The 23593-nt window shown below is 38.7% G+C and overlaps 1 protein-coding gene across 1 annotated transcript in view; it reads left to right on the top strand.

Moving 5' to 3' along the window:
- Positions 1-23593, top strand: part of cntn3a.1 (contactin 3a, tandem duplicate 1) — a 103203-nt gene that overhangs the window by 49311 nt on the left and 30299 nt on the right. The window contains exons 6-11 of the mRNA XM_042491562.1: positions 2385-2588; positions 4710-4812; positions 5190-5374; positions 8156-8295; positions 16527-16659; positions 20754-20904. Coding sequence (XP_042347496.1) covers positions 2385-2588; positions 4710-4812; positions 5190-5374; positions 8156-8295; positions 16527-16659; positions 20754-20904 — 916 coding nt within the window. The remainder of the gene's footprint in view (positions 1-2384; positions 2589-4709; positions 4813-5189; positions 5375-8155; positions 8296-16526; positions 16660-20753; positions 20905-23593) is intronic.

The raw sequence follows: 23593 nt of genomic DNA, 5'->3' as shown, positions 1-23593 counted from the left end.
CTTGTTAAGTTGCTTGTTGCCTTCTCCCCATGTTTTTGAAAGAAATCAAACCAATTGGCTCAGGCTTCAAAGGGTTTAACAAACGCAACATACTGTGATAATTAGTGAGTTATTAAGGTTCTAGAAGGCAGAATGTTTACCCTTGGACAGAGCGAGGCTTGCAAGTTCTCCATTTCCAGTCTTTTTATTTAATAGGACTGTCAACAGTTATTCTAAATTTGGTTATGTAATTGAACAAAAAAAAAGAAGAAGATGTTTGATTGTAAAAAAATCAATATTTCAATATTACATTGTTAAAAAAACCTTCACTATTGGACTGTCTGCCTTGTGACTTCTGACATGGATTGTTCATGTCAGTGTGAGTGTGAGACAGCACCTTTCAGTCCTCACTCAAGCACCAACTATGGCATAGAGAGAGAGGGAGAGGTTTACAGTCTGTCATCGTTGCATTTTTTTATGTTGTAAAGCTTAGGTGTTATTTGTGTGCGGAGGTCAGCTGGGTGAAAAAAGCGTCAGCGATGATGTGTTTCATGTTACCCGGTGAACTTTTGCTGCTGGAAAGGCAGAGAGCTCCTGGTGTTAGTGCCACAGGAGGAGGCTGGGCGCCATTCATCTGCCCACACTGTGATGACACAGAGCTGGTTGAAAATCTGCAGTTTCCTTTCAAAAGACATGCTTATGTTTTTTAAAAAGAAACCAATAAAAAAACCCTGTACAAGTAGATATGTCTCAGTATCTCAATATTCTTATTGTTCAAACCTTATTTTCAACCTATTTCAGAAGGAATTATTGACATCTTGAAAATTTTTGGCTGATTTTGACAGCCCTGATGCTAACTTAAACTTCCATTTGTACTTCATATTTACTGTGCAGAGAGACAAATATGTGTATTTTCCAAAATGTCAAGCCTTTTTTTTAAAAGTCAGTCCTTATCTGTGAATGAGGTTGTTAGTGGATGTATGAAGCAGGGTTAGACTGTATACTTTAGTCATATATTTGTACCTCTCAAAAAGTGTATTTTTGGAAAGAAAGAGGCATCATTGGCACAAATCAGACAGACAGATGTGATTACTCTGTGTGATCCGGGTTTCAATCTCATGTTGTGTTCTCGGGATGATCACAAGGTCAGGTTGTCCTCTCCCTGTCCCGCCCACACAAAAACATCCACTCTGTACTTGTACTTGTTGAAAAGGAGCATTTTTCACATGCACCTCACAAGTTCTCAAGATTCTACGTCCCGTCGTGATTTGCAAGGTTTGCAGTAATATGTCAAAGCCCACACATCCTCTTGCCCCCTAAAGAGCTGCAGTGAAGAACACTGAGTCAGTAGATGAGTGTCCAGCTCACGTCTCAATTATTCCCCGTACTGTAGTGCCGAGTCATCGCTTAGACAAGTTTTTACCAACGGCCAAGATTGCTTTTGGGACAGGGATGCAATATGGTCCAGAGCAATCTATCCTTGTGTCAATATGTCAAAACACCATCATTCCTTTTTATAATGCTGCTGCTTGTTAGTGCAAAGCCTCTCTGACTGCACTCTATTTGGTTGATAGTACTGGGAGTCTTTCCCAGAAGTTTTTTTTTATTATGGATGATGAATAGTAGACTAGGTGTTACCTTACAGAATAACACGATATGTAATACGTTGGTTTTATTGGGCATTATACAGTTTCTTATGCAGGATCTGCAGCTTAAGGGTTGATTTAAGGTCCTCTGTTGCTACATGACAGCCACAAAGGGCGATGCTAGTTGTAGTTTTTTTTATATACAACCACTGTCTCTGTGTTTTCAAATAAATTCTTATCGGCTAGTAAACCTCAAGAAGAGGTATGAAAAAAAAGGAAGATGAAATAAAAGAAGTAATATGATAATATAGTTAAAGACATGCTGCTTTAAGCTTATTTTACACTTGTTGAGCTCATTTTGTACAAATATAACATGTTCTTCCATTAACATGGAAATTCTGCAAGAACAGCCAGGACCGTGGGTTAAAAAATGTGAAGGACTGCCTCATTTGGATCGTGTTGCAGAAAAGACCTTAACATTCCTGCTGTTAATCTAAATATCTACTTCTCTGAGTCAATCATTCGTTCTCTCTGTATCATCACTCTAACGTAGCGAACCTGTGAAACCTTTATCATATTAAGGGCATTTATCCAACAGTGAGTAAGAATAATTGCTCTTCAATTATAAATTGTGTTTTTAATCATGGAAGGCTGGCACTCGGTCCAATCCACTAATTGCATTATCCCTGAAGGCATCCACTCACACTGAAGTGATGAGACTGCTGATGAAGCCTGCTTTATCTTTACATGGGAACAGATGATGTATAAATACAGTATGTGTTTTTCACCTGTGCCTTGCGTGCCTGACTTTGTTCACAGAACTGACCTTCACGTGGATTTTCAACGAGTACCCATCGTTTGTCATTCAGGACACGCGGCGATTCGTGTCCCAGAAGACGGGCAACCTCTACATCGCCAAAGTGGAACCCTCTGATGTGGGCAACTATACGTGTGTTGTCACCAACACAGTCACTAAGAGCAGTGTTCAAGGACCACCAACTCCTCTAGTGCTTCGGGTTGATGGTGAGAGTTTTACCCATCTTATAGAAAATAAAGTAGGGAAAGAGTGATAAATTGTTTTTGTTTCAAAATCAAAATTATAGGCAGTCCAACTTTCCAGTTGTGACTTTAATTAGCAAAAGTCTGGCAAGTTAACAGGAAAGAGGTGAAAGTTTTACCTGGCAGCCATTGATTTTGCCAGCTGCTGGCTAACTGTTGCAGCAAATTTAATCATCTGTAGCTCATTTATGTGCGTGACTTGGCTTACAAAATGAAACTTTTTGCTGTTGTCTAGTTTATGTTCACTATACTTTTATTCTCTGACTAAGATGGTTTTGCAAAAGAAAACACGACTCAGTCTGGTGAATTCTCAAAAGGATTGTTATCTTTTGTGTTAGCTAAACCTGCACAAATAAGACAAAAAGAACCGTGTAACTCACAAAGCACATGCAAAGCATAAAATGCATCCTTGCTGCGCTGCCAAGCAAATAGCATCTCAGTGCTCCTGTGCTATTTGCACGTGTATAAATGAGGTAATATGCATACATTTGGCGGCAAATTGGCCCCTGAGCCTCATTGCAAAAACAGTCCAATTCACAATGATCAGCACTAATAAACAGAGGCAGTTGCAGTGAAGTTATTAGCATCTTCAGAGAGTTGATGGTAACTGAAGCACACTAACAGACTGGGATATTAAACCCCAAATGCAGTTTCTCTCTGTGATGTTAAAATTTCTCGTCTGAAGTGAAGAGAGATGCCTCTGCATTTCTTTGATAATGACCTGTAGCTATTAGTCTAAAAGTTTGAATTTTCTTTTTGTCTCTGCCATTGTTTTGCCTGACATATTCTTGGTCCTAAGGCAACATTTTACTTTGCCACGTGGTTAATTGCAATCAGATGCAACAAAAGGCAAATTGAACTCAGCTGTTCATCAGTATCTTCTGTGAATTAGACCTTAAGATGGGACAGATATTTGTTGCAATTGATGCTCAATTCAAGGTGATATCTGTGGCCGCAATCCATTCTTTGTGAATTCGCCCCACTGTTATTAAGAAATTTAAAAAGATGTAAAGTAGGCTGTGTGGTTCTGTGGGGCTTATAATGGTGATTAGTAGATGTTTGGTGATAAATAGATCACCACTACAGGACTAGAGTGTGACTTGTAAAAAAATTAAAAGAGCACTCTAAAAGCACTGACCTCAGCTTTGGCCAAAGCCAGAGGAACATTTTGCTGCTCACAATAGACATTTCTTTGTCTCTGACAAATAAATCAGCTTCTTTCATGGATATTACTAAATTCTGATCTGTTTCTTCTAAATCCCCCCGAAGGAGAAAAAGGAGTAAAAGAATGAATCAGTAGGAGTTGTTTTGCATTAATTTTGTTTTGTACTTATGTGCTTCTCAGAGGTTCCTCAGCTCTGAGAACAGATACAATACACCGGGTTGAGACTTGTTTTGACTTTTCTTTGGATGTTAACATTATTTAAAGAGCTGATTACTTCAGACCAATAATAAGCATTTTAAGATCTTAAATTAGGATCAGGCTGAGACAAGAGGAGGGCTATTTCTCAGGAGCTGAATTTAAAAAAGTATAAGAAAATGTTCAAAATCTCATAGTGATGTTATACTGAGCTCGGTCATGTCTCGGAGACATAGGCTAGACATAGAAGAGATATTATTTTGAATTTTCCTTTCCTCTGGGAATGCCCTATGTCACAATGTTAAGAAAAGTGACATATGATATCCGTCACATGATTTTGATTCAATTGAAATGTTTCTTCCTTGGTCCATGCTATGCCTTTCATGAAAATATTTATAAAAAAAATAATAGTTTTTCTGTAATCCTGCTGACAAACAGGCAAACAAACCAAACCGAAAACATAACCTCCTTGGTGGACACAAAAATAACATTTTAGGTCACAATCCCAATAGTGGTCAGAAAAATCTCAATTAGATGTTTTCCCCAAAGCCACTGGCCACAGTCTTGTGTTCAAAGACGTAGAGTTATAATTTTTTCAGCTAACACAGTCATGACCTAAACTTTCTTTTGATCGTGTTTCTTTGTGACCTTTTCAAGCCTCGAGCTGAAAGAACTCCCTTCAGACAAACATGGCATCATTTCTCTATTTCTCTTTGTAACTCCAGGTGTGATGGGCGAGTACGAGCCAAAGATCGAAGTGCAGTTCCCTGAAGTTGTTCCTGTTGCTAAGAGCTCAACTGTCAAACTGGAATGTTTTGCACTTGGAAAGTATGTCCCACTGTGTGTTATTATACCACAGTCATATCTACACCATTAGTTGTTGTATCAATCTAAGCTGCATGGTAATGTGCGAGGATCCTGTGAAGTGACTTTGGGTGCAGAAAATTTCTCATTTTAATGACTCCTTCTTGGGCTGTACATCCAGAAAACACTGAAGGAAAAACTTGCTAGTTTCAGATTAATTAAACATGCTTTATTAGTGTTTTTCAGAATTCACTGGTGTCATATATGTATATCCCCCTGAGCTATTTCTCCAGATAAGATGATCTTCAGGAGTATTTTTCATTCCGTGGCCATGCTGTGTGTGTGTGTGTGTGTGTGTGTGTGTGTGTGTGTGTGTGTGTTATTTTTTTCTGTGTCTTTAGTCCAGTGCCAACCATCAGCTGGAGAAGAGTGGATGGAGCCTCTTTTGGCAGGAAGGTGGACATAAATAAAGCCAGCGGAGTTTTAGAAATCCCTTACTTCCAGCAAGAGGATGCAGGAATATATGAATGTGTGGCTGAGAACACAAGAGGAAGAAACTCGGCTAAAGGAAAGCTGTCTTTCTATGGTGAGTAGGAGGATGGTTTCTCTGACTTTGATCTAAAACCGATCTCACTTCACATTTCTTGTCTTGGGAACAAATAATATCTTGTGCCTTTAACCTGTCAGTGTTCTTCCATCCCGACATATCATGTACATTTATAGACTTTGACCAAATTTTCTACCTATTGATTCATAGCCTCCGAGGTTCACTACAGCTGAGCCTGATTGAAAATCTTGCCGAATAAAAGTGTAGCTTTGGTGCGAGTCTAACAAAAAAGTTTAATTTGTTGTCATGCAATCTGCAGCTTTTATTAGAAGCCATATATAACTGCATCATATAGTGGAATGTGGTAATAAATTAACCTATTACCAGTAGTTCATTTCTGACAAGCTCTTTATTGTGCCAGAGGCTAACAGGGGGCCGGAGCGCACACAGATTTATACCACCTTTCAGGGAGAGGTGATTTTTCCCTCACCAACACTGGACTTATGGGCCGTATTCTGAGAAGGCTTTTAATGGCCCTTGATGAAGGATTTTTATGGTTTCTCTCTCCATTATTTTGCAGTTTATGCATTGATGATGTCTGCCCACAAGGCCCTGTAGGGATGTGCTTGACTGAAATCATCAAATCCAGATTTTTCTTTCCTGTGAAGGAGGGAGCCTTTGATATGATAATAGAGTTTTTTTGCGGCACCTGTGGGTAAGATGAAATGCTCATAGTACCTGTAGGCAGGTTGAGGATTAAACATGGCTTACTTTTAAGGGAAATGCCTGTTCAGAGAGCAGTATAGAATCTGAGCACTTGGTCTTGATGACTTCGAGGCTCTAAAACAATGGGAAGTGGCATGATTATGTTAAGGTCATTTTGTAAACAAGGTCAGAAGTTTTCTACAACCTGTAGCTATCACTGTCTTGGTACTATGTTGCATGGCCCCTGCACATTTTCTCTGCCATAGTTGTGTGGAAATCATGTTTCTCCTTGTAAGATTTAAGTCCTGTCTCATCTCAAAGCCTCACAGACTGGCCGTCCGCCAGGTGATAAAAATCTGTAATCTCATTTTAAACTCCCATAGACAGGAGCTTGTGGGACATCCATCATCTCTGTAGAAGAATAGGAGAATCAATATGGGGATGTGGTGTTTGCGACACCCAACCAATGCGGGTGCAGGAACAGTAAGGGGTGGCCTCTCTTTCGATTTCCCACTTAATTGTCCTTCTGTAGTTTCAGGGGATTTATGAAATTAGATCATGGTTTAGCAGATGACTGCATTTGAATGGGCTCACGCACCATCAGATTGACTTTGTATAGAAGCCGTTTGCATCATGTCTTCCCTTCCATTATGTTATCTCTGACGGCCTCATTTGTAATATTGCTAACCGTGTGCCATGCAGTATTTGTTTCTGTATGATGATGTATTTTCAATTCTGCACCGCTAACTCGTTTCCGAAAGTGTTTATTGCGCAATTTCTTTTCATAAAAGGAACTTAAAGTGAGCTTCTGTTTTTGATAACGAAATATTATCTCACTTTTCATATGGGGCTACTAAACACTTTGTCTCTGCAGGCTTATTAAATGTTACTTAAATGAGTCAGAATTTGTTCTTACAAAGTAAAATGCACTTTAGGCAGTGCATGCAGCACTGTTACTGAAGATAGGAAATACAAAGAGAAATAATCAGCAAGAAACACCTTCATTCTTTTGGAAACACACTGTTGTCTTAACACTTGCAGACATTTTTTCTGTCATCTAATGGTTTCGTGATTTTGCCTTTTAAGTTGACAGAAAAAACGGTTTCTAAACACAGACTGTTCTGGACAGGATACGACAGTTAACTTTTCCCCAAAACAAAACATAGATCCCTTTCTGAGCACCACATAATGACTGATTTAAGTTTAACACGCATAGCCACATTATGGCCCAATGATAGGAGAGACTGTTCCCTTGGTGTTAGTCCCTCTGTGTGGGTGAGTATTTGCCCTGCTAAAAAGTCCTTCACACAGAACGTAATATGGATACTGTTCCAGCTGTAACTGTGCTCTTATGCCCCTTGAGGGAGATAAGATGAAAAGCCTATTTCAATCAAGAAAAATAATTGCATTTTTAATAATATTATTACATTATCAAGCAACACAGCTGAGCAAGCAGACAGATTGACTCAACTACCTCGTTCTACTTGACCCTGGCAGGGCGTCCTGTATTTATGTGGGTGATTCAAAAGGGTCATAAATCTCCTAACACTGTCGCCAGAGATAAGGTGCTAGTCATTTATGTGACAACAGGACCACCATCATAAATATAGAGGCATTTTCTCTTTGGATTTCAGATGTTTCAGAAGACAAAAAGGGAATATAACCCATGTTATTAACTGCATTGCTAAAAAAAAAAAGAATTACAACCAGTTCTTTGTACTGTACATTGTAAGAAATATAATACGCTCACCTGACCAGATTCTTGTAAAAGATCAGCATCGGTGTTACTAAATCAAGCTGGTTGTGCTAAATCCAATACTTTTGTCTTTCAGCTTTTAACCTTTCATTGAAGGGTTTTAACCAACCTATTGATCCTTCTACGTGTTAAGTTTATACAGTTGTTTTTATTTATATATTTTTCAAGTAGAGGTGAACTTTGGGTTAATTGGAAGTGGATTTATGATTTGCGCCCTTGAATGCCTCTTTAATGAAGTAATTGCCTGCTTGGTTGCTTCATTGATTTGTTCTAAAACTGCTGCGTACTGGAAATGCTCAAGCGTTTGTTTAGCGTTAAAGTGTTAATTTACAGTATGTGGTGTGTGTGTGACCTCACAGCTGCACCTCACTTGACTGAGAAGCCCCAAGATGTTCAGAAGACCATTGATGATACTCTGGTGTGGGAGTGCAAAGCCAGCGCTAAGCCTAAACCCTCATACCGCTGGCTGAAGAACGGAGAGCCTCTCGACCCCATGGAGGTAAGGCGATTTTTGGTTTTTTTCCTACTAACAACACAAACAAATGCACAACCTGAATGTGAGTATGAGTTCCTCCTTCCATGCAGCACTAAATCGCAACAGCACAACAAAGAAAAACAAAACTCCATCAGATAATCAGTCAAGAGTATCCACCACCCTTTCATATTGTAATGCCAAATGATGAAAAATGTTTGGTAGAATAATCAAGTACTTTCTTTCCAAAATAGACTCCAAACTAAATCAGATTATGGTTGTGCAAATCATCTGCAGGCAAAGCTCCACCTCTTCTTTCTTTCCAACTTCATTGTTGGACTTGCAAGTTGCACTTGAGGAACAATGATGCAAAACACATGTATCTACACTGCTTAAAACATGCAACGAAAAAGGAATCATGGCAAGTTTGGCTTTGTTTCTGGAAAAAATACGACAGCAGCGCTGCTCGTGATGTCTGGAAAATGATCATTTCAAATAATGGTGAAACACTAATGCAATATGTTGAAACATCTTTCTACGCAAAAAGGCCTAATTTCTAGGAATGTCATTTATTTGACGCTTAACACGAGTGTTACTGCTTCCCAACTGAGCAGCACGTTCATTACTGACACTAATTATCCTATGGTATAATAACATTAAAATAATAATAATAAGTTAAATCATGATCGTAAAATCAAAGGTATAGTCGAATCATGGATTTAGACAATCATGTGTGAACACGTAACAGTAGAATAAACCTAGATAAATCTATATAAAGGGGGAGAGAAATTTCCACAATATACCATGAAAGTGCCAGAATTTTTAAAAATACTGTGCCACAAATTTTTGGTCATACCGCCCAGCAATAACGTCATAGTATCTATGTCCATTTATTTTTTATTGTCTATCTTGTTTACACTGAAAACCTCTATGAGCCTACTTTTTTTCCATACAGAAAACTGATCAGGAATCAATTATGGAATCGACAAAGAATCAGACCAGTAAGCAGAACTGACAAAGGCATTGCTATCAACAAATAGATTAAGTATTAACTTGAGCTCTTCAGTTTTAATCAACGCCTAGTCTTATGAAGGTGTGTAACAACCTTTTGAAAACAAAAACAATAAAACTGCTGAAAGCTGCAAGACTCATTCTGACAGGTTTGTATTTAAATGGTGTTGTTATTGTTAGCAGAGTGTCAATATATTGTTTTCATTATAACAGCCCCCAGGCAGTTAAGTGGATGGATATAATGTAATTTAATGTGGATGATAAAAGATGATAAGATTACAGTAGATTCAGCAGAGTCTTACTTAAAGGATGCACTGTGTGTTAGCGCACTGTTTGCTGGATTCATTTTGCTGAGGAGCACGTAATGGTTCCAACTCATAGGCTCGTACTTGGCAAGAACATGTCACTTTGAAATGGCTGTATTTGCTTGGGACTACATTTGGCATTAAAAGTGTGTGTGTATGTGTTGGGGGAGGGTGTTTGTATGTGTTTTGCAAAGAAGCCAAAGTGATGCCATTTTCTGCCTGTCATCAACCAGGGACTTGACAATTTAGCGCTCAATCCATCCTATCTGCTTCTCTCAATTTTATCATTAAGTCTCTTCTCTCTGGGGAGGGTGAAAAATGCCTTATCATCCAAAATACATTTCACATTTAGGCAATTTGCCTTGTTTTGTGTTATTGTGCTGCTGGAGTGAGTGTGCTTTCTGCCTAGAAAGAACGGCTTCAGTGAATCACAGTCACTGATAGTGTCAGTGTTTGGATTGGGTAATGAGCCCAAAACCAGTCTGTTGCTGTTTTGTTGGACACATCTTTAAAGGGGCAGGTGGGTTTACTTTTCTCTAACTTGAATTGAGAGCTGAGATAATATTCAAAATCTGGGGCACTTTAATTAAAGAGCTGAATCACAATGCACACACAGAGAAGAAGATTACAGAGTTTTGCTCTCCAAATAGTTTTCCATTATGGCAGAAGTAGTTATCTACAAATCCTGTGTGTGGAGCAAGTCAAATTTTAATCCCTACAAATGACTGTGACAGTGACTACATTTACAAGCACAAAATATTCTGGTTTATGCACATACTCCAAAAAAGACCATAAACCCCATTAAGCTGTTTACATGTCTAATGAAAATTAATACTGCACTAATATTCCCATTTACTTGCAGCAGTGCATACTCTGATTAAAATGCCCTAACCCCAGCCAACATTTGCATGTTGGGCCTGTGTGGGTAATAAAAGGGCTGAATTTTGGGCTGAATTTTCATACCCACTTGATGCCCAGGCCATCCTATAGCATAACCCATGTGGGGCCCACTTGGAAATACTTGCCTATGTAGGCAGTTGTTATTGGGCCATTATGGAGCCCATGGCCATTCCTATAAAAGACCAATTTTTAATCCCATTTACTACCCACATGGGCCCCACATACAAATGTTGGCTGAGACATGTAATTTATGACATCAAAATGTAGAAAATTGGAATGGCTGAAGCCATTTTCCATTGAAATAGGATTTTTACAAAGTCTCCTATCACTGGCGTACTTGTGCGACTGTGCAAGCACAGCCTACCTCTGTGGTTCCTTTAACTAAATTCTTGACAAAGTTGGGGTTACAATATTTTTGCATATCCAAAACTTGTTGATATCCAAGTCTTTCATTAAGTTTAGTTTAAGTAAAGTAGATGTGTTTCTTCATCCAACCAGATATGTAGGCTTTTATTTTGGGCATGCATCTCTACCCTTGCAAACTGTGAGCAACTTGCGACTTAATTTGTGTAAAATGCATCCATGACAATGCACAGAGCTGACCGTAAACAAGCATATTGTGGCACAAACCCCTGTTGAGACACATGTTTCAAATGTGCTGTATACATGTCCAAAGAATGCTATTAAAACTTGAATAATACGAGCATATCTTGCATGTTTTAATTGGAAAATCCTAAATTTGTAAAAAAATAAAAAAAAAAATCATAGTAATAATAGTAATATCAAAACAGAATATGCAGTATACATGACCCAAATTAAATTCAGAATATTGTCATATTCAGTATTATAGTGAAATAGTAGTGTACATGTAAATGTATCTATTGTCATCAATGTCTCCTCTTTGTCATTTGTGACTGTTGGGTGACAAAGATCACTTCCTATATTTGCCGCACATCCTTAACCACAGGAAAGCCTTATCACTCCGACTGTGCATCTCCAGTATTGATTTGTAAATAACATTGTAAAAATTCCTTTGGCAGGTGGCCAAGGTAACACATTCTCTGTACATGTGGCTATATTAATGAGGTAGGGTGTTACCATTTTCAAAATGCCACCGTCAACAGCGGCAACAGTAAATCAATTTCCAAACCCAAAGGTCAGCGATGTAGAGAGAGAGGGAGAAGGAGAGGGAGGCCAAGGGGGCCATTTGTTATTCCTCATTAGAATGGATCAGTCCTCCTCTCCTCTCTCTTTATCTCAGCATCTCTAATGCTCTCTTTCTCTTCCTTACACTCTCTTTCAAGCTTTTTTTCCCTCCCTCTCTTTCTCTCCACCTCATTTTGGGCCCCCTCCAAGGGAATTAAATGGCGCACAGGAGGGCTGTCACTTCAAAATGTCATCCCGATGAAACAAGGACCCACTCACGCTTGTATTTTTTTCCACTCCACCACCAGCTCCCCCTTTCAGTTACATACATGAGTGTGTGGTTTTTGAGATTTTTCTCCCTTCGACCTCCAAAGTCAGGGAGCTGCCTTCTGAGGAGTTTGTGCTCACACTCAGTACACCAACTGCAATCAGAAAAAGGATCGTAACACCAGGGGCATACAACAAAGCGGCCATGATTTGCCTTTTCACGGCTCAACTTGAAACAGTGCTGGTATCAGAGAAGAGTCAGGCATAATTAATGATGGCCATAAAGCAGACGAATGCCACCATTTGTCTGCAGTGATAAAGAGATTGTGATAGAGCCACCACCGAGTCTCTGAGGGTTCTTTAACAGGGCACCGGGTGCACAATAGCGTAGTTTGGCACCAGCCGATGCACTTACACAGATCTCTTTCATCTCTTTCTCCCCCTTGGGCCCTTGCACTGTGTAACCTAAAAAGGACCATCTATCATCTATTCAAAGTCACCATGACTATCTCTCTCTCGCTCTTTCCCATCCCCTTGAACACACATATAAGCATCTAGTCCCGGGTTGCCAAAAACCCAGGGACTTGTCGTGTTCCACTTGGAAACAACTGTATCCATCCTCACCCATGGCCCCCTCTGGCGGCGGTCCTTGCACCAGGTCAGACGTGTGTTCGTCGTGTGACTGGGCCTCAGAGAGAGAGCCCTGTTTGAAGATCCTCAGCAGTGTCACTGATGTTAAGGGACAGTCCTTGTCTTTTCAAGTGGCAGTGCTGTAATGATTCCAGACGACAGACAGACTGGCGGCAGGACCCTCTGGACTACTTTGTCAGTGACATTAAAAGGTCTGGCTACACTCAATGAGAAAGATCAAGGGCAAGAACAATGAGTGCTGCCTCACTTAAATTGACACAACTATAAAAAGGGAGCAGAAAGTAGTGCCAGTCTCTGTAAAGGTCAAAAGGAGGAGCAGTGGGAAGAGAAGAACAGCACTCTTCGAATGTTGTATAATTACTAAATGCACTCTGTGTAGGCGTTTATGAAATTGCATTTATTTTTAAACAAACACCGTCTCATGCTGAATATTTTTTTGTCTCTGCCACCTGACACTGTATGAGACTTGGTGGAGTATAAAATAGCCTATGTGCTGCAGCTCATTCCTAACTAATTCCTGAGAGGTTTGATTTCAGCCACCGTTTGATAACGTTTCAGTGCTATGTTAAGCAAAGGGGGGTTACATCTAGTCACTGCGGGCCTATTAAGACCACAGAAAATTAGCAGTGTTTCAATTATCAACCCCCCTGAGGAGAGAAAAAGTGTGGCTAAAGCTCGAATTAGATCAGGCCATTCATCAGAATGAACACAGTTGGCATCGTGGTACTTAAAATGTTCATATATAGCACTAATTACCCACCTCAAAGCAGTTTTTGTCCAACATTCTCTTATTATCACCTAGTATGGGATACTGTTACGGCACTAATTGGAGTGTTTATAAGCTATCCTTAAAAAAGACAGAGAAAGTGTTTCATATTTTTTATATAAAGCGAGAGGTTAGTCATTAAACAGAAAACAGAAAATATCATGCACATAGTTTATGGATGTTGTTGACAACTGTAAAGGTAGCTGACTTATGGGAATTAACCATAGATGCTAGGTCAGACTAAATTCAGGTAAATGCTCAAGATACTACTCCTAACTAGATATACTATATTAAAAAGCTCACCTGACAACTCTTCCTAACTGGACGTGAGCAAGCAAACATCAGATTGTTTCAGCGTTTCCCAATGAAGATGTCCTTAACTGCTTCGTGCATTGGCGAATAGGGCAAATGACGTGTTGCTTGTTTAAAAAACAGCTCTCCCTGGCTCCATTCTGGCGAAGCATCGTGCACCTCCAACCTACTCTCAGAGCAACAAGCCTCTTCTCGATCAGGGCTCCATCAGCTCTCTGAATGTTGTTTTTATTTGTGGTATATCTGGAATTTTTTTTAACACTCAATCCACCAATTTGCACACTAAAACATCACATTTTATCTTCATTTTTATAGGCCTAGAGGTGATGAAGTCCAGCCGAACTGCTGCTAATGTGAGAGACCATTTGCGTATTTTCTTTTCCAAAATTTTATTTCCAGGGAGCATGAATGAGGACTTCTCAATTAGTTCTTATAGTGGTTCTCAAATAATTCCCATCTACTTTTGTAATGGTTCTCTAGGGACTTTATATATATATATAGCACTTTATGAAACATTTTTTAAAAAATCAAACATTACATTTTTTCAGCCTGATCGGCCTGGACCAACACGACCATATACCCAGCCTTCCTTTGTAGATACATAATTGGCTAATATGTATGTGAATGTATTTGATTGGTTGTGTTTCTTTTCCTTTTTTTCATGCTTCAGTCCTGCCTTATTTAAATGCTGTTTGTAATGTGTTTCATGACAAACCAGAATGCTTTAGTCTTGCAACAAGATTGTTCTAAATACTGCTACGACGTGTTGCTGGACTTTCTACCTCGTTCACTGTATGTCAGGAAGAGGTGTGAGAAGTGATAGAATTCAAGTCAGCTTGTATTACCTTATCTAACCCATTTTGTTGATCCATAGAAAACCACACAGCTTAAATAATATGTTAAATACACATACAACAGTCTAAAGACATTATACATAAAATGAGCCTGTGCGTCACTACTGTAAGTGCTATGTGATTGCAAGTAACTATGATCATTCTGAAAGTGTAAAAACGAGCACCTAAAACTGCTGGACTGTGAGCTTATTATATCTACCTTAGTGTTAAATTGCCAGGCTTTCAAAAGTCATATATAATTTGAGGGAATTGTACAGAAAACTTGTTGCTTGTGGACCTGAAATGCTCCTGTATATCAGAAAACCTTGAATCGAGTATACTCTTTGTTCTGTTTATATAATGGGTATGGTTATGTAAACAGGTGTCAGCCCTTTCAGGGATTAATGTCAGATTTGCTAAAGGATCATCCACTGAGAGCATTTTAAGGGCCAGTATGGCTCATGTGAATCTGAGGTCAGTTACTGTAACCTGTAAGCATGGATGGAAGCTCAGAGGGTTTTATCTTCCTCTCTCAACAGACTCTGATTAAACGTATGTCTTTGCTCCAGTAATCAATAATTTTATATTAACAATGGTTCCAATGGCTGCATGTTAGGTGAAAGGGGTTACTGTAGGGACAAAACCACAGAGAATTATCATCCACTGTACACCACCTTCCCAGCAGAGTGACACAGTCGTGTGACTGGCTGGAGACCCAGATGTCTTTCTCAGGAGTTAGTGGAGACCAGAAAGATGGAAAGATGGTGAATATTAATCTAAGGGGCCAGAAACATGACTCCAAGTGAAAGCCATTGTTGCATCATGTTTGGAACATGTACAAAAGGTGGTTGTTAGATATAGAAAAGATTTATATGGTAATAATGTGTCATACTATATTGTGTATGTAATTTTTATTTATTTTTTGCTTTTTGTTTCTCTTTTCCCAAGTGTTTAAAAAATCTACAGCTTTAAGCATTACCATGGACATGGGACAAAACAGAGATACAGTGTGATTTTGATAATACACCAATGACATATCGTTCAGTTTAACACTTATTTATACTCCCTTTATGTATGAAAATAGATTTGTGTGGTTCAGCTATTGTAACTGTCTTTGCCCTCATACTTAGTGCTACATTTATATTGGCATAGTTACAGCCAATAGATGGCACTAGAGGGAAAAGTTTCAGACAACAACAAACAAGGCAGTGGGGAGGACGTTGTAATAATGTACCGTTTAACAGAGGCAGTGGTAGACAGCAGTGGTCTGTTAAAGACCATTAAATACATTGCGACATGTGGATGGAAAATTCTTTGACTGCCCTATTCTGCTGTTTGTTTTAAAATGTCCTCACCGTTTTCTACGGTCTTATGTTGCTTGAACTACGCTACACTGCCCCACGATCTTTGGTGATACCGCTCTAATTTGTCCGTATCCTTAAGCTTTCAGAGAAGCTTACGGAAATTAATGCAGAGTTCAGATAGAAGGCTCGCTCTGTCTGTCTCTGTATATGTATCTATCGTTGAGCATAAATGAGGCCTACGAGGTTCCCTGGCGATGGGACAATATACAATTTCATCGCAGATTGTGATGAAACAATTATAATAATAAAGAGTCAACAAATAAAGAGAATCTGCAAAAGCAGGCAGTGTTCACACTAACCTTTTTTTTTACACAAAAAAGAAAATATGTATCCACAATGCAATGAAAATAATTGCCTCTTTACTAAATTTAAGGTTAAGCGATTCCATTATGTTTGATGCATATTTTAAGCATATTTTAATGGTTATCGGGATAATACACCATATCGCAATTATGGATAATCACGACATGAAATACTGTCCCATGCCTACTAACAACAGTCCCATCATAAGGGAGGTCTTGATTGGATGTTAACCTTGTGTTGAACTGGGGCATATTTTTGCACCCGAGGCAACCACTCAAGTCCCCTGCTGACTATTCATCTTGTCTTAACCTGTTTAGTGTTTGTTGTCAGGTTAGCACAGCTTGTTTCATTTTGAATCATGGTGTTAAATGTGTGTATCTTTGTGTGTGTATGTCCTTAGCACGATAGGATTCAGGCGAATAATGGAGTGCTGACGATCAGTAGCCTGAACCTGGCTGACATCGGCATGTACCAGTGCGTGGCAGAGAACAAGCATGGCCGAATCTTCACCAACGCTGAGCTCAGAGTCATAGGTAAGCCCAGACACATAAGACTGTTGATTTCTCTGAATACATTCAGTGGAGTTGTCCTCTTGCCATCTCTTAAATTGCTGTTTGATGGATGGATGATACACACTTAAATTTGGCAGATGATTAATGCGTAAATGCTGCCAAAATAAATATGAAACCAGTCAGCTTGGTGGGGGGGCATTATAATAAAAGGTCCACATTTGAGGCCATAACACCCACAGTCATATTGGCAGAACATTTACTACACATGTTCGTCTTGTCATCTGCAGTTTTGCTGGTCGAATCACTGAGATAATTTTATGTTTTTCCCCTGCTTATGATTTTTTGTAATTTTCCACAAAAAGCCTGTATAGTACGTCTGAAGGATAAACTCAGTCAACCCCCTCTATTTAAATTAAAGCCCTTATTAATACCGAGCACATGAAAAACAACATTTGTGTCTGTTCCTGCGTTTGTGTTGAGCAGACTGAGGAAAAGGCATTTGTGTCTACAGTTCTTTCACCAGTAGTTTGCCCCAAAGTGCACCCTACTTCTGCTCTCATAATAGAGTTTGCTAGGGGATGAGCGGTTGTGCACACTGAAAACAGCAGGGGACAAGAGCAGCACTTTGCTTTGTTAGTTTAATGTTATAATATTCAAGTAACAAAAAACTCCCCCCGTATGGCTGAGTTTAGTATTATAGAGAACATTTAATCTTGCATTTTCTTTTCCCAGTTCACTGGCATTGTAATTATAGATTTGATTTAAATGTTTGTGTTATGCACCAATACACCAAAGCAAATTCCTTTTATGTGGAAACCTACTTGGCAATAAACTGGATTATGATTCTGATTATCTTTTTTACTGGAGACATTGTTTAATGTCAGCTGGCTGCATTGACTGTGATAAAGGGAACCATTCCCATGTACTCATTGTCTCTTAAAAATAATCATTAAATCTCACTTGTTAATTGTCACAATTTGCTGTTAACTATGTACAGGTTTTGGAAAACTTATTGTTTTAAATTGTACTTTACAAATTAAAATCTGACAGTACACTAACAGTTTGTAATGTGTTCAGCAATTTTCAAAAAGCCAGCAAGCAAACTATAGCAGTCCAAAAAACCCCAAAACAGATGCGCCACAACAACAAAAACAAACAAACAAATAGAAAAACTGAATATATAAAACTAGTTTTTAAATTGAGAAAATAAAAAAAAAAATAGGAGGGTTAGTCTCACAAGTCTTACTATCTTACTGTAACAAGTTGAGAGATGTGCATTAGTCCAACTACATACAATATTAAAATAAAACCTTTTAATTTGGTAACTATTCCTTTTGTTGTCTTCAGGACATGATCGCAAAGAAGGATGACCATTTTTGAGTTAAGCTCATCTATTAAGCTTGTATTCATCTAAATTATTTTCTTAAGTTTAGCTATTTGCTAACAGTTTATCAGTCTTGAATTATGGTGACAGCAAAAGCTGCAGACATCCATGTATTATGCTGTTGATGAGATAAGTTCTATTTTTAATTTACATACAACATTTTCTTATCATAGTTCCTGTTTCCAGAATGGCAGCAGAAAAGCCCAAGCTGTAGTGATGTTCTTATATCTCAACTGCATATGTTGTGGAGGAACTTATATTTATTTTATGTTTGTAACTATGGAAGCAGTGTAACTATGGAAGATGAACATTTGCATGCAGCATGTCGGGTTACAGTAAAAGGCAGTTTAATTAGTTTGAGGTCTCTCTACAGAAGTGTCAGGTAACAGGTTACATGAGAGGTTAGGATACTATAACTATCTGAAGTGTTAAGTCTCTATGTCCCTCTATTCACTAAGCTATAAACTTCTAGGTGCTTTACTGTTTTAAAAATGAACAGCAAACTATTTCCTTGGTAGTTAAGGTATTTTATATAATCACGTCATTAAAAAAAAGGGTATTATATCCTTTTATAAGCACTCACAGCACTTTTTGGTGGCAGTTTGACACAATGGCAAGTATTAGGAGTCAAGCCACTTAATTTCCTGACACAGCAGCTTTAGATGGTTGTGTTAAGAAACATACATAACTCTGATTGGCAGCGCCACACAAGCGGGTGCATTACAATTTTAGACTGAGACATTAAGAGTTATGGGAATATACATATATTGGTGACTACTCTATTCTTCATAATTTTCTTTATGTCCAACCTCTCACAATGATATATTGTTCTGTATTAGAAGTCATGGGACTTATCTGACAGTCTGCCTGCTAAAGACTAACATATCTAGACTGCATTCTCTATTAGTGTTGTAACGATACTGGAATTTCTGATTTCCATGCAAAACCTTGTAAAAAATGTTCAATACCATTTTTGAAACCAAGAGAAAATGACAATGAAAGACATAAAATTTCTTTATATATGTATATATGTATGTGTGTGTGTGTGTGTGTGTATGTATGTATGTATGTATGTGTTTATATATATATTATATATATATATATATATATATATATATATATATATATATATATATATATATATATATATATATATATATATATATATATATATATATAAAACAGGGCGAAATGACTGTTGTAAACATTATAACAAGATAGAGTAAGAAATGAATGTCAGAATGGAAACCATTTCAAATATTCAGAATCGATATGTATCATTGAATTGATATTACTACTACACTACCTTTGTTCTCATTTGATGCAGTTTTACAAACAGTTACTGCAATTAACATTTTTGATATTGTTATCAATAAAGATGACTATTATTTTACTGATTAATTGATTTATCAATTTGTAGACGTTTCCCAATAATCTCTTAAATTCTAAGGTAACATTGCAGATATTCTAAATCCAAAAATATTAAACTAGCAAAACAAAGAAAGGCAGCATCTCCTGTCATTTTATGAGGCCTAAACCAGTGAAAACGTCTTTTCTGTCATTCTGTGATTATGAATATTGTAAATATATATTATAGTGAATATGAAAATTGTCAGTGATCATTTTTATAAAATTATTGACTAATCCCAGAATCGTCCGTCCTGGAATAAAATACCAAATGATGGACTTAATTTTTGAATTATAGCTGTGTTATATATATATATATATATATATATATATATATATATTATATATATATGTGTAGTATTACTATTAGTGTTGTTGCCAGACATACTGATACCTAGGTGTCTACCTTTTTATCATACAATAGCGAACAGAACACCAAAACAATACATGGTAGAAAAGTCCTACTTTGTTTAAATGGTCCCCCTACAGACTAGAGGCCCTGTTGTACCTTGCTACATTCATTTAATATACATAGGAATAAACCGATTTTATTGAAACTATAAATCCTTCAACCCTGTTTTAAGATAGGAGTTCATCTAAATTCCACCCATGTGTAGAGAACACAAGTTTGACAAATGTCTGTTGTGTTGTTAAAGGAAACGCTGGCATTTTACACTCAATGTCATGAAATAATTGTACACGCGTATGAAAACGTGCATCGCGGCATGTATTGCTGTGTATGCACATGCACCCGCATGCGTTGGCAGGTGCTCAGCCATGTCACTGGCGCCAGGCTGTGTGTTCACTTTGAAGAGCTTTCTGCTGAGTCGGTGCGCATACAAAACAGCTCCAGACGACGGCGCCTTAGTAATTAAGGCCTAAAGGAGCAGCAACAAAGCCTCCCTCTCGTTTTACATTCTCTCATTTTTGCTTCAGAGCCCCACGGCTTAATTCTTAATGCATAATGTCCTCCTAAGGAAAATTCATGAAATTTGAAAAAAAAAACAAAAAACCCTCTACCTACTTTCAAATAAAATGTCTTAAAAATGATGTACCATGTCTGTTCTCCTGCAGTTATGCATGCATGTCTGCAAATAAGTGTGTTTGTGTGTAGAAGGGAAAGGATGTGAGAGCTGACCTACCTAATGGATAGAGCGACCTGCATGTTTTTAGGATGCTCCTCCAGTCTCATTTCCTCAATAGCTCTACCTCCTTTGCCCCTCTGTCTCCTCTGACAGTAAATATAACATCAGCTGTTTTTTTCCTTTCCTCCTGTCTCCCTCATAACACTTAAAACCCTCTCTCTTTCCACTCTTTCTATCAGCCATCGCTCCAGACTTCTCCCAGAACTTGTTGAAGGCCCAAACTCTGGCCCGACAGGGTGGCGACGTTCTGATCGAATGCAAGCCCAGGATGTCTCCTCGGGGTGTGATTTCTTGGAGGAAGGGAAAGGAAGCCCTGAGAGAGAGCCACAGGTACCAGGTTTCTTTGTGCAGAGCAGTAAGCACATTGTGTGCGGGGCCACAATTGTTTAGTTTGTCTGCTTTACTTGCAGAATCGTATTTCATCGACTTGTTATTTTATTTTCCCCTACTTTATATTCATGGTGACAAACTGCAAAGAACAGAACCACAGTGTGACACAATACAATTTGAATTGCATAACACGTTCCGCACTCCACCACTTTCCCCTGCTATCTACATTTCTTCCCTCAACTCCATTGTCCTTTTCTCTCCTGGCTGTGCACAGAGCTGGTTTCTGCACTGTTTACTTGAGGTAATTGGCCGTTCCTAGACTGCGGCACTTGGATCGATGCACTGATCCATCAGCTCATTAGCAGCATGTAAGGCCTGGAGGGTCATTAGAGCACAAGGCAGACGATGATCCTGGCTACCATCGAGACGGGAAGAAGCAGGTGAAATCCCCAAAAGGACTGATCAATGGCTAGCCGCTGAACAACATACATTCTTGTGTGATAGTGGTGGTGACACCAGGGGAACTAGCTGGACACCTTGTTTTATTAGAAATCAGGTTAAGTGCAGATCAATGCAATACCTCTGTGTGCTGGAGAGGAGAAGGAAAAGGGAAAAACAAATGTTAATCAGACAAGAAAATCCAATTCTACCCCTGAAGTAACAATGCTGGTCAAGGCAGCAGGAGGATATAAAGTCAGTGACTGATCAGGATTCATACTGTTTCATCTCACATGGCAGCAATCAGGGAGATATGCAGTTATGGTAGATGCAGCTTCAAACAACTCAGCCTTATATCATTTGCCACCGCTAGAAGAGAATTGGACATATGTTTCAAATGCACAGGCACCTGCACAAACAGCCAATTACAGGAAATATACTGTATTCTTGTACGTCTTCATTTTCTGAAATGTCGCCATTTGATGATATTTGCACTCTTGCAGTTCTCACAAGCTTGAAACAACTGACAAGATTAAATTGGAAGGAGCCAAAATGCCCTGATGTGCTATTGCACTTTTAGTTGTTGCTCTGTCAGGAAAAATACCAAACTTTTTTTTTTTTGGAAAGTGTTATGTTTCAGGTGTGCTTTCTCACTATATAAAACAGTGTCATCTACACAAATCACTCATTGATGCATTTCCACTTTCAGTTTGATAACATCTTTATTTTGTGCAGGAATGTGCCAGCAGGAGGCAAAGCACACCTGCCGGCACATGGGGTGACATAGTGGGAGTCCAGATTTCTCATTTGATATGGGATTAATTGTTCAACTGGCTCAGCATCTTTTCCACACCTAGCCACAGTAGGAGTGCAGCAAGTTTAGTCATGTCTCACCTCCCCCTGTCAGACATTATGTTGGAGAAACTAAAGCCACGATCTGATTGTTGATATAGACACCAGGCCGAGACATTTGGGTTACAGGAGAGAGATGTTTTATTTGAGGGCGAGCAGCGGAATCAGCATCAAGATTATGTGTTGCAAACGCCTACTAAATGTTGGACCCAGATTGCAGATTTATCATCCTCTCTAGTGTTGAAAGGAAAATGCATCCATACCGCAATGTGCAATATCAATCGCGCCCATAAAGGCGAGATTTCCCATTTGAGACTTAACATTACAGCCTTTCCCTGAAGTGGGTGAGCTGCATACAAGATGTTAGGCTTTGACATTATTGCAGCATCTCTCACAAACCTATTCCCCTGTTCCTGGCTCGTTAGCATTTACTTTTCTCCATATCGAAATGGGGCTGCTACCAATGCTATTACAGCGGTGGCACAACACTAATCCATCCCACTGGCTCAACTAAAATACCCATAATTCCTTCTAATCTTCCAGGGATAATGTTTTCAAGGATGTGGAGCAGGGGAGAACAAATCAACTAAGAACAAGGCAGGATCTGATTAGTTAATGAAATCACGTTACGGTGATACCTATATCAGCTCATATCCCAGGCATGTATAACAAGATAGCCTTCTAACAGGGTTGCTGTGCACTTACGCACGGAGCTACGAGGTTAACGATAAAGTGCTCACCCTAATTTAATTTCACTGCTGACCACGCCAGCAATTGTAAAACGGATATAGGAAATAGCTCTCGGGAATATTACCTTTAGATTGAACTGCTGTGTTTAAGATTGTTACGCTAAATGATATGTATTGCCTCATCATGTAATGTGAATCAATTTATAATCCTGATAGTAAAACAGCCAGAGCTTTCTGGATGTGTTGCCAATACATGCATTGCTAGTGAATAAAATATGCAGTACTTGCAAATACTGCAAGTTCATAGTAATATACTGACTTAATTATGCAATCCTTACTAAGTGGTTAAAATAATGTTTTTCATTTACGGCCTCCTGTTTTTTTTGTTGCACCATGGAGGGGCAGAGCGGGCTTTTAAATTGCAGCCAGTAGCTCACTTTAACACAGGCCAATAAGGTTGAGGTAAAGTGCCTGTTTACTATATCACACTGCTCAAGTTTTATGTACCCCACAAATTCCCCCAATACCTTAATTGCTGCAGGGCAACCTTTGAGAGAAAAGGGAACAGCGTGAAAGCATTTCAGACAGATAATGGTCCTTACATCTTTGTCTTGTGCTGTCCCTTTGTAGCTTCGGAGAGGAAGAAGCCTGACATAGGCTACTGCACAGTTTAATGGCAAGTCTTATCCCTGTGACATCTCATATCCATA

The sequence above is a fragment of the Plectropomus leopardus genome, chromosome 8, assembly GCF_008729295.1.
Source record: "Plectropomus leopardus isolate mb chromosome 8, YSFRI_Pleo_2.0, whole genome shotgun sequence".
NCBI lineage: Eukaryota > Metazoa > Chordata > Actinopteri > Perciformes > Serranidae > Plectropomus > Plectropomus leopardus.
This window is presented reverse-complemented; position numbering and strand designations above follow the sequence as displayed.